The sequence below is a fragment of the Suncus etruscus genome, chromosome 15 (genome assembly GCF_024139225.1).
Source record: "Suncus etruscus isolate mSunEtr1 chromosome 15, mSunEtr1.pri.cur, whole genome shotgun sequence".
Classification (NCBI taxonomy): domain Eukaryota; kingdom Metazoa; phylum Chordata; class Mammalia; order Eulipotyphla; family Soricidae; genus Suncus; species Suncus etruscus.
The window spans coordinates 51,784,612-51,795,266 of record NC_064862.1 but is presented as its reverse complement, the minus strand read 5'-3'; the positions used below and the strand labels follow the sequence as shown (position 1 = coordinate 51,795,266).

At 46.7% G+C, this 10,655-nt stretch overlaps 2 protein-coding genes across 2 annotated transcripts in view; both read right to left on the bottom strand.

Annotated features, from left to right (window-relative positions):
• Positions 1-3,477: 3,477 nt before the first annotated feature.
• Positions 3,478-6,276, bottom strand: MRPS16 (mitochondrial ribosomal protein S16). The gene is made up of 3 exons (XM_049789243.1): positions 6,163-6,276; positions 5,209-5,469; positions 3,478-3,719 (listed from the first exon to the last, which is right to left on the bottom strand). The coding sequence occupies exons 1-3, from the start codon at positions 6,173-6,175 to the stop codon at positions 3,586-3,588; spliced, it is 408 nt and encodes a 135-aa protein (XP_049645200.1). The 5' UTR covers positions 6,176-6,276; the 3' UTR covers positions 3,478-3,585.
• A 1,807-nt stretch (positions 6,277-8,083) lies between these two features.
• CFAP70 (cilia and flagella associated protein 70) overlaps positions 8,084-10,655 on the bottom strand; it is a 56,640-nt gene continuing 54,068 nt past the window's right edge. Inside the window, exon 24 of the mRNA XM_049789261.1 lies at positions 8,084-8,330. Coding sequence (XP_049645218.1) covers positions 8,250-8,330 — 81 coding nt within the window. The 3' untranslated portion in view covers positions 8,084-8,249. The remainder of the gene's footprint in view (positions 8,331-10,655) is intronic.

The following is a 10,655-nucleotide window of genomic DNA, read 5'->3' as shown; positions in this document are numbered from 1 at the left end:
AAACCAAAAAAAAAAAAAAAAAAAAAGAAAAGAAAAACGGGGCCTGAGAGATAGCATGGAGGTAGGGCGTTTGCCTTGCATGCAGAAGGACAGGACGGTGGTTCGAATCCCGGCATCCCTTATGGTTCCCCCAAGCCTGCCGGGGACGATTTCTGAGCGCAGAGCCGGGAGGAACCCCTGAGTGCTGCCGGGTGTGGGGACCCCCCCAAAAAAAAGAAAAACAAACCGTTGATGCTGGAGCGATATGATAGCACAGCGGGGAGGACGCTGGATAAAGCCCTCCCGGGTTCAGTCCCCAGCATCCCATATGGGGTGGGGGGGGGAGAGAGAGAGAGAGAGAGAGAGAGAGAGAGAGAGAGAGAGAGAGAGAGAGAGAGAGAGAGAGAGAGAGAGAGAGAGAACCCACCAAAGTCGGAGGCTACAAAGATTTGTTCAGTTTCAAAGGCTTTTACTTTTTTTTTTTTTTTTGCCCTGAAGAAAAACATTAAACAAAATATATCAAAGCGATAGCGCAGCGGTAGGGTATTTGTCTGCCTTGCATGCGGCTGATCTAGGACGGACCTTGGTTCGATCTCGGGCGTCCCATATGGTTCCCCCAAGCCAGGAGCGATTTCTAAGCGCATAGTCAGGGGTAACCCCTGAACGTCTGTGGCCCAAAAAACAAACCAAAACAAAACAAAACCTTAAACTAAAAGGATTTTCATAGTTGGCACTTACTGTAACAAACCAATTTCTATCACCTTTCATAGGTATGAAGGTGCTTAGTGGATTGCAAGGCATTTCTTTCTCAAATAAGATGATGAAATCAAGATCAAGTTTGTTCTCTGTATGCCCTGAGTTATCTCCCTCTAGCAACTGGAAGCCAACAAGCCCCAGAAGAGCCTGGATAGTCCCAAGATTTAAAGTGCCTGATAATAATTCTCAGAATAAAATTGGGACGATGGAGGTTTAGAATTTCTTTGCTATATTTCCTATGTTCTATTTTTACACCAGATTTGAAATCTGCATTATCCAGGATGGTGTATTAAAGCCATCCAATCCTTTGAGTTCTTTTTTTGTTTGTTTTTTGTTTTTGGGCCACACCCGGCGGTGCTCAGGGATTACTCCTGGCTATCTGCCCAGAAATAGCTCCTGGCAGGCACAGGAGACCATATGGGACACCGGGATTCAAACCAACCACCTTGTATGGCAAACACCCTGTGCTATCTCTCTCGCCCCTACTTTGAGATCTTCATTCTAGTGAAGGGATCTTGCAGTGTTTGGTCTCGCATGGCTCATTATATATGTTAACAAATTCATGAGACCTAATGTGATGAGTTTATCACTTTTCTTTTTGGCTTTGGGCCACCCCTGGTGGTGATCAGATCTTTCTTCTGGCTCTGTATTCAGATCACTCCTGGCAGGGCTCACAGGACCATATGATACTACAGACTGAAATTGGATTGGTGTTTCCAAGGTGAGCACTCATACTGTTCTCTACCCATACTGCTCCAACCTCTCATTTTTGGATAATTTTTTAAATTGAGTTAGTCACATAATGTACAATAACCATCACCAGTGAGCATTTTCCTGCCACCATTGTCAATGGTTAATTTTTGAAATGTCCCACCTTTGATCATTCTGCACCCAGAAAAATATGCCATATATGTATAGGCATATATAAATATATGCCTAATGGCCCTCTCTCTCCAAGAGGTGGCTCACTGCTGGCCCTACCCAATATTAAAACTATGGAGCCTTCGCCCAGGGAAGAGTTCATACTCTGAGCTCTGAGCTCAGAAATCGCCCCTGGCAGGCTCACGGGCCCCCATGGGATCCTGGGGATAGAACCCAGGTCCATCCTGGGTGGGCAAGGCAAAAGCCCTGCTGGTGTGCTCTCTCCAGCCCTAGGAGAGTTCTGAGGGTAAGGCACATGCTTTGCATGTACCCAAGCCAGGTTTGATCCCTGGCACTGGGCCTTTCAAGCATCACTAGGTGCATCCCAAGGCCCTCTGAGCATTACTAGGTATGGTCTTGTAGGTCTCAGGCTACCACTACAGTGACCAATATACTGTCTAGACTACAGCACCACATCCTTGGGCCTGGATACTCACCTGCCACCCAATTGGGTGCTGCCTTTGGGGACCTGGGACCTACAAGGATTGCTTGGGAACAATCTTTACCCAACAATAAAATACAGGCTGGAGAGATAGCACAATGGTAGGGCATTTGCCGTGCACATAGCCAATTTAGGACAAATGGTAGTTCAAATCCCAGCATTCCATATGGTTCCCCATGCCTGCCAGGAGCTATTTCTGAGCACAGAGCCAGGAGTACCCAAGCGCTGCTGGGTGTGACCCAAAAACAAAAACAAAAAACCCCAATACAAAGCTATGTGATCTTGGGAAGATTTCTACTTATGAACCTTTGCTGCCCAGCCTATCTATAAAATGGAGATGATCCTATCTACGTTCACAGTGCTTTGCAATTCTCACAAATAACTTTGCTAAGTGTTAAAGGCCCAAGATATGCATAGACTTGTCACAATGTTAGCTTTCTTCCAACTTCTTATCCTTCAAAAGTGGATAACAATCCTCAAATTCCCAACAAAGATGCCCATGTACATTTGAGAATATGTGTCAGGCATGACATAAATCTGCAATCAGAAAAACCACAAAATAATTGTGTTGTTGAGCTGATGAAGAGCATATATGAACAAGGAAAGATTTAACTGTTGGGCTGTGAACATGTTCCTTCGAAGCTTTCAAAGAGGAAATCTTAGAAGGTGGGGAGACTCTTGTTTAAGACACTCTTCAACCTTCTACCTGTGAACTGGATCAGGTCCTGCACCCCAGTTCACAGACCAGCAGTTTGTTTGTTTGGTTTTTGAGTCACACCTGGCAGCGCTGAGGGGTTACTCCTGGCTCTACACTCAGAAATTGCTCCTGGCAGGCTCGAGGAACCATATGGAATGCCAGGATTCGAACCACCGTCCTTCTGCATGTAAGGCCAATACCCTACCTCCATGCTATCTTCACAGCCCCAGAATAGCAGTTTTAACCAAATCACCAAACCAACTATTTTCTTTTTTTTTTTTTTTGGTTTTTTGGGCCACACCCATTTGATGCTCAGGGGTTACTCCTGGCTATGCACTCAGAAATCACCCCTGGCTTGGGGGGACCATATGGGACGCCCGGGGATCAAACCGTGGTCCGTCCTACGCTAGCACTTGCAAGGCAGACACCTTACCTCTAGCGCCACCTTCCCGGCCCCAAAACCAACTATTTTCAACCTCCTACACCTGCGGCTAGCAGCAGACAGCAGAAGACAGGGTAGACCTCACTGAAATTAAGAGACCCCAGGGCCCAGCCCAAAGTTGGACCCACTCCAACTTATTGTTTTTCCCCAGATGAGGCTCAAAATGCAAATCAGTTTCTAGATCCAGCTTTCAGTCAGAAAAAAACAACAACAAAAAAAAACAAAGCAAGCAAGCAAGGGTAACTTAGAAAACTTAATGATTTATTGCTCCTTTGATTTGGAAAAAAAAAAAGTCCCAAAGCTCTGCAAAAGGTTTTTAATGACCTTATTTTTGCTGCACCACTGAGATCAGCTTGCCTTTGTTTCCTCAGTTTCTGTATCTGTTTTCTGAGATGCTTTGAGGACTTCAAGGGCCCGTTTCCGTCGAAGTCTCTCTGCATTGGTGATGATCATTGGATGCAAAGGGAAAAAGCCAGAAAGACCTAGAAGCAAGGGGTTTCTGTGCATTATTACTCAGTGTGAGCCAGTGGTTCTGAGAATTCAGTCCCATAGAACACCAGTCTCTTTTAACAGCATAGATTTAAAACATGCTTCTACCTCTAAATTCTCCCCTACGCTTTCTCCAATTACCACTGAAATCATACATACTATCACTTCCTAACACTATTTCCTTTAGAAAACAGACAAGGGGCTGCAGTAGCATAGCAGTAGGGCATTTGCCTCACATGCTGCTGACCTGGAACAGACCTGGGTTAGATCCTCAGTATCCCATATGGTCTCCTGAGCCTGCCAGGAGTGATTTCTGAGGGTAGAGCCAGGAATAACCCCTGAGCGCCACCAGGTGTGGCCCAAAAAACAAACACCCCCCCAAAGCAAAGATGAAATCAAAGGACATTTGAGACACTACGATTTCTATTCTTATTTTTAAGCCCATCCAATGTTAATTTCAGTGTTATTTATAATAGCTAACATATGGATGCAACTGACAAGCTCCTGATAGAAACTTCATTAAAAAGTGGGTAAGGTGCTTACTTGCCTTGCATGTGGTCGACCCAGGTTTGATCTCCTGCATCCCAAAGGGTCCCTGAGCACTGCCAGGAGTGATTTCTGAGTACAGAACCTGGAATAATCCCTGAGCACCGTTGGGTATGCCCCCCCCCCCAAAAAAAAAGACATGGGGCCTGAGAAATACAATGGAATGGAATTTGCTCTGTATACAGTTGATACAGTTTTCTTTTTTTTTGGTTTGTTTGTGGGTTTTGTTTTGTTTTTGGTTTTTGGTTTTTGGGTCACACCCGGCAGCGCTCAGGGGTTACTCCTGGCTCTATGCTCAGAAATCCCCCGCTGGCAGGCACAGGGGACCATATGGGATGCCAGGATTCGAACCACCATCCTTCTGCAAGAATGGCAAACACCTTACTTCCATGCTATCTCTGCAGCCCCCAGTTGATCCAGTTTTAATCCCAGTACCATAAACGGTTTCCCAAACACTGCCAGGAATCCTGGATATTGTCAGCTGTGCCTCCGACACACACAAAAATTAAATCTCACTGGAGAGATAGTAAAACAGGCAAGGTGCTTGTCTTGTATGTGGCTGACCTATTTTATTTTCTCTTGTTTTTGGAACACACCCGGTGGTGCTCAGGGGTTATACCTGGCTCTGTCCTCAGAAATCGCTCTTGGCAATCTTGGGGGACCATACGGGATGCTGGGAATCAAACCCAGGTCTGTCCTGGGTCGGCTGCATGCAAGGCAAACGCCCTACCGCTGTGCTATCACTCCAGCCCCTCTATTCCTATTTTAACACAAGATCCCAGTCACCCAGAGACTCAGAGAGCAGGATCCACAAGAGGCCTCAGTGCTTAGGCCTATACTGAGTAACCTGAAGGGGATGAAACTTTTCTTCACTATCTGGCCCTGAAACTGACTGCTGGGTCCTTCCCAGAGGTGCCCGGCCCAGCTGCTGTTTACCCAGCAGTTTCTCCACGGGCTTGGAGAGGTGTGCCCCGCAGCCCAGCCAGTGTCGTATCCGCTCCAAGTTGAGGGCGACCAGCTTCTCCCCGTGGCTGTTCGGCAGAGGGTCGTAGGAGCCCAGCTGCTCCACGAAGCGGCCCTCACGGGGGCACTTGTTGTGCGCAGCCACGATGCGGTAGAAGGGCCGGTTGGTGCAGCCTCCCAGTGACAGGCGGATGGTGAGGTGGCCTCCGCGGTAGGCCTTGCAGAGGGCAGGCGCTGCGGGGGAAAGGTGGTTGAGGACCGAGCATCAGGCCCCAGGGCGCAGCGGGTCAGGCTTGCGAGCTTTGCAAGCAGTCGACGACCCGGGTTTCATCCCTGGCACCCTAGATGTGTTCTCGGGGCGCAGACAGGAAGGTTACCAGTCACCCCTGAGCACCGCCAGGTGTGGCCCCGGAACAAACAAAAAGTCCTGAGACCGAAGAGCACAAAATGGATAAAATAGGAACGATAGATAGCGCAGCGAGGAGGGCGTTTGCCTTGCAAGCACCAAACCAGGCTCGATCTCTGGCATCTCAAGGGATCCCCTGATCCCCCATGGAGAGATAGATCCCTGAGCATGGATTGACAAGTGTAGCCCCCCAAACAGACAAAACAAGCCCCAAATGCACAAATTGGTGTGAACTAAACTCTCCCCTTCGTTGACATGTCCTTAGTTTCAACTAATCCTTATCGATCCGGGCGTTCACTATCTTTTGGGGGGCAGCTCTTCGGACACAGTGCAATGGACTTGGTTACTGCCCGGCCGCGGTGGGGGTGCGGGGGCCCACCGGGGACCCCGTGTGTAACGTTACCGCACCCAACGCCGCAGCTCAGGCCGGGCTCGGCAGGTTTATTAAAGAAGCGGGAAACGCAGCGGATGCAACGGGGCGCCCCGTCCCCGGCAGCCCCGGCCGGGACCCCCGCACTCACTCAGCTGGACCATGGTGAAGAGCCAAGCCCGGGTCGCGACCCAAAGCAAACGGGGATCTGAGCCAAGGCGACACCGCGACCTGAAATGAACATATGCCGGGCTCTTCCGGCACATGTCCCGCCTCTTCCGGCTTATACCCCGCCTTTCCGGCATCGGCTCCGCCTCTCCCGGCTACAGACCAGCCACTTCCCGCTTCCGCCCCTATGCTTCCCAGAATGCACCGCGGTGACTCTTGCCAGTGCCTGGATGTATTTTATCCCTAGGCCGTCCAAGGCCTGGATGATCACTCAGAGCATCATTATGCCTTTTCAAGTTAGTAATGCAGTCAGCTAAGAAGCCACGTTTCCATAGCTAGTTTTCCTCCCGAGTACTCATTCTTTATTCCTTTATTTAGTGAAGTGTTTATTTAGTCAGGTGTTTGCCTTGCAAGCAAGCAGTGGACCCTCAGCACTGCAAGCCCCGCATCTGGTCCCCATTGAGCCTTTCTGATGTTATCCGAAATATTTGGTGAAGGATGGGGGTGTCCCGGTGGAAAAGGCTAAGAAAAATTGGTCAGGGCCCGGAGAGATAGCACAGCAGTGTTTGCCTTGCAAGCAGCCGATCCAGGACCTAAGGTGGTTGGTTCGAATCCCAACGTCCCATATGGTCGTCCCCCCCCCCCGCCCCCCCGTGCCTGCCAGAAGCTATTTCTGAGCAGACAGCCAGGAGTAACCCCTGAGCAATGCCGGGTGTGGCCCAAAAACAAAAACAAAACAAACAAAAATAACTTGGTCTAGGAGAGTAGGGGTGATGTTTGCTTCTTCTTAGCTCCTTGGGTTTTAGAACCATGAAGTGATCTGAGGTTGTAAGGCGCCAGACAGCGCTGGCCGCCTTAGCCAAACCCTCTCTGCTCAGTTGCTTGCTTCACTGCTAATAGATTCTGCCCTAATACAGGGACCCTACTTGCACTTGCCTTGTATGTCTACCTTAGAAGCTGATGACTAATCCCTGAATTGCAGTAAGTGAAGTGAACGGAAACTTGGGCATTGCCTTTTCCTAATAGTAATTTGATCAATAAAGAGCCATTTCCGCTTTGTGGTATATATGTGCATTTTCATATACATTCAGTATGCCTCACTGAGAACATGAAGGATTTCCTCCACATCCCATTTTTTTTATCAATAGATAAAAATTGAAGTATTCTGATACAGTTCTGTTAAGGATGGTTTCATGTGTACAGAATTCTAGCACCACCCCATCACTGGGGAGATATGAGTCTCATTTCCATTTTTTATTGTTATCCTGTTTTAATGTCAACTGATAAAAAAATAAATGCAGGACCTTGTCCTTAAGAATGAGCTTCAGGGGCCGGAAAGGTGGCGCTAGAGGTAAGGTGTCTGCCTTGCAAGCGCTAGCGTAGGACGAACAGCGGTTCGATCCCCCGGCGTCCCATATGGTCCCCCAAGCCAGGAGCGATTTCTGAGTGCATAGCCAGGAGTAACCCCTGAGCGTCAAATGGGTGTGGCCCAAAAACCAAAAAAAAAAAAAAAAAAAAAAAAAAAAAAAGAATGAGCTTCGAAGGTTTTAGTTTGAGTCCTAGTACTCATACTGTCAGTGCATTTTCAGGTTTTTTTGTCTTGGAAAAAAAATTTTAAATCGCAGAACAGGAGAATGGGGGGGGGAATAGTTTAATTATTAGGGAAAAAACAAGAAACTAAAGAGAACAGAAGTTCCAAGGAGAGGTCACCTCCTACCTACACCCCTCTGGGTTTTGTCTAAAATCTCCCTGTGCTATTTTCTGGGTTCTTTTACACTCCTGCCTGTACAAGCCACTTGCTTGCATCTTAGGGATGCAATGAATGTCTTTGGCTTCAGCCTCCCCTTGCAGACTTTAGGAGAAGGTGCCTAGTGACTGATTGGTAGTAGGTCTCAAGTGACAAGGGAGTGTATACAAATACTGTGGTTTGGGAAGTTCTCATTTTATCTCCTCTTGGCTAGTGTGTCCCATTTCCTAGTCTCAATATGATGTCACTTTCAGGGTTTAGTTTTCCGGGGAAATGAAAGGATCCCAAAATCCCAGACAGTAAATTCTTCAGCTGAAAGACAGTCAGAAAGAAGGATTTCCAAAGCCAACAGCTTCCTGTACCATGTGGATCTCTGCAAGCAGAGCCTCATCCTTCAGATTTAACTGCAGAGATAAAGGAAAGGAAGGACACGTCATGCTGGTGTACATTTATAGATCCCCATATATAACCCATGTACACTGGCCAGAGCTAAAGAACATAGTTTCTTGGGATGAAACTGGTTCTTCATATAGTTCCAATTTCAGGGTAGCTCCACTAAAAGACCTCAAGAATATTTTGCCAATTCTGTGGTAAAAATTTATTAAGTTGTATCACTCACAATTTGCTTTTAGTCTGTCTGTTTTCTGAGATAAGAATTACAATATCACCTAATGTAGCTTGATGTATTTTTATCTGGCAAGTAACAAAGGAATTAAAGGCAAGAACCAAAGCAGTTAGTTCTGGGTTTAATTTTAGAACCTACATAATTACTTTGCCTACTGAATACTCATTATTTTAATACCCATTATTTATAATTAATATTATATAATTAATAATAAAATTAATAGTATAATTGATTTGATTAATTATAATTAATACTCATTATTGGTTTGGGGACTACACCCTGGCTGTTCTCAGAGTTTATTCCTGGTTCTAGTGCTGAAGGCTCACTCCTGGATGGGTTCAGGTGATGATATGCAGTGACAGGGATGGAACCCAGGATGGTCACATGCCAGGCAAGCGCCTTACCTGCCATGTTATTCTCTCTAGGCCCTGAATACCTACTTATTTATCACTAAGAAAATCTTCCTTTGCAGGCTAATAGTACAGTCAGCTAAAAAGCTACATTTCCAGTTTCCCTTCCTGATAGGAGTGATCTTAGGAACAACTGTAAACAACTATGATCTATGAAAATGAAGCTCTTTTTTTCTTTATTTGTGTGGGGGGGAGGTGTACACCAGGAAGTGCTCAGGACTAACTCCTGGCTCTAATTTCAGGAATGAACCCTGGAAGGCTTAGGGGGACCAGATGTGGTTCCAGGGATCACTCACTGTCACTCTTTTAGCTTTTTTCCTTAAGTTCTTTTTTTTGGGGGGGGGGGGGTTTGTTTTTTGGATCACACCTGGCGGTGCTCAGGGGTTATTCTGGTTCTTTGCTCAGATATTGCTCCTGGCAGGCACGGGACCATATGGGATTCTGGGATTCGAACCATCGTGGATTGGCTTTGTTCAAGGCAGATGCCCTACAGCTGTGCTATATCTCTCTGGCCCCTTAAGCTCTTTTCTCAAGAGAAGTGAAATAGCCAACACCAATGCCTTTGCCCTTTTGTCTCCTGCTGCCCCTCTATTTTTCTTTTCTTTTTTTTTCTATTTTTCTTTTAATCAGAGGCAGCCTTGGGATTGCTCTCATTCTGTTCTGTTTGTGTCTGAACCAAGGACTTTGTGGCCAGAGCTATGGTGGCTGGCTGGTATACTTGCAGATCTGGTGTCTGGAAGCTGCATGCTGTGACTGAGCTGAAGGGGCTGGGTTCTCTGTGACGTTCTGAAGCAGTACTAGCAACCCTGAACCCTTCATAAAATGAGAAACACTGAACAGGCTCTGTTGCTGAGCTTCTCAGCTCAAATCACCACTGCCTAATGGCTGAAGCAGTCAGGGCAGGGCTTGGTACACTACTTCTGGGTCTAACCCTGCACACTGCCTGTTTTCATGAGCAAAACTCTACTGGAAACAGCCACACTCACTCATGCCAATGTACTTCCTGGCCGTTTCAGCACTGTGAGGGCAGAGGATCTTATCAGTATAGAACAGTTGGCATGCAAGCACAGTAGCTCCCAGTCCTCCACAAAAAAAAAATTTTTTTTCTTTGGTCCTTTCTCTGAACCTCTGTTTTACATTTGAGAAAAAATGCGGCCCAGAGAAGATAGGCAAGTACATTAATAACAAAACTACACACATATTTCGGGTCATCTATTTCCCCACTAAACTTGGCTCAGAAAGCAGAGATGCAACCCTCTAAGGCAGTGCTTCTCAATTATTTTCTGTCATGCCCCCCTAGAAAGAAGAAAACATTTTTGCACCCACCACGCAACTGTAAATAGTATGTTTATTAAAAAAAACTTTAACCTGCAAAACAGAAATATATAAAACAATTTGAGCTGTTTTTTTAATCAGAGGTGATGTCTGGATTAATGGCTACAATGAGCATGTTTTGCAATGTATATCTTTTTGAAGCGGGGTTTGAAGCAGGACACAGCAACTCTCAGTTCCAGAGACATACAGAGACATAAACACGGGCCTTAGCTTATTATGACAGTGTTTGCCGAGGTCAAACATGCCCCGCTCAATGGAGCCTTGCGCGCGTGCGCGCGCACACACACACACACACACACACACACACACACACACACACACAGACACCCGTGTGGGGCACGCTCCACAATTTGAGAAGC

Coding starts and splice junctions, on each gene's coding strand:
- MRPS16 (XM_049789243.1), bottom strand. Junction 3,720..5,208: donor GCCCGTGGAGAAACTGCTGG/GTAAACAGCAGC, acceptor CCTTGCTTCTAG/GTCTTTCTGGCTTTTTCCCT.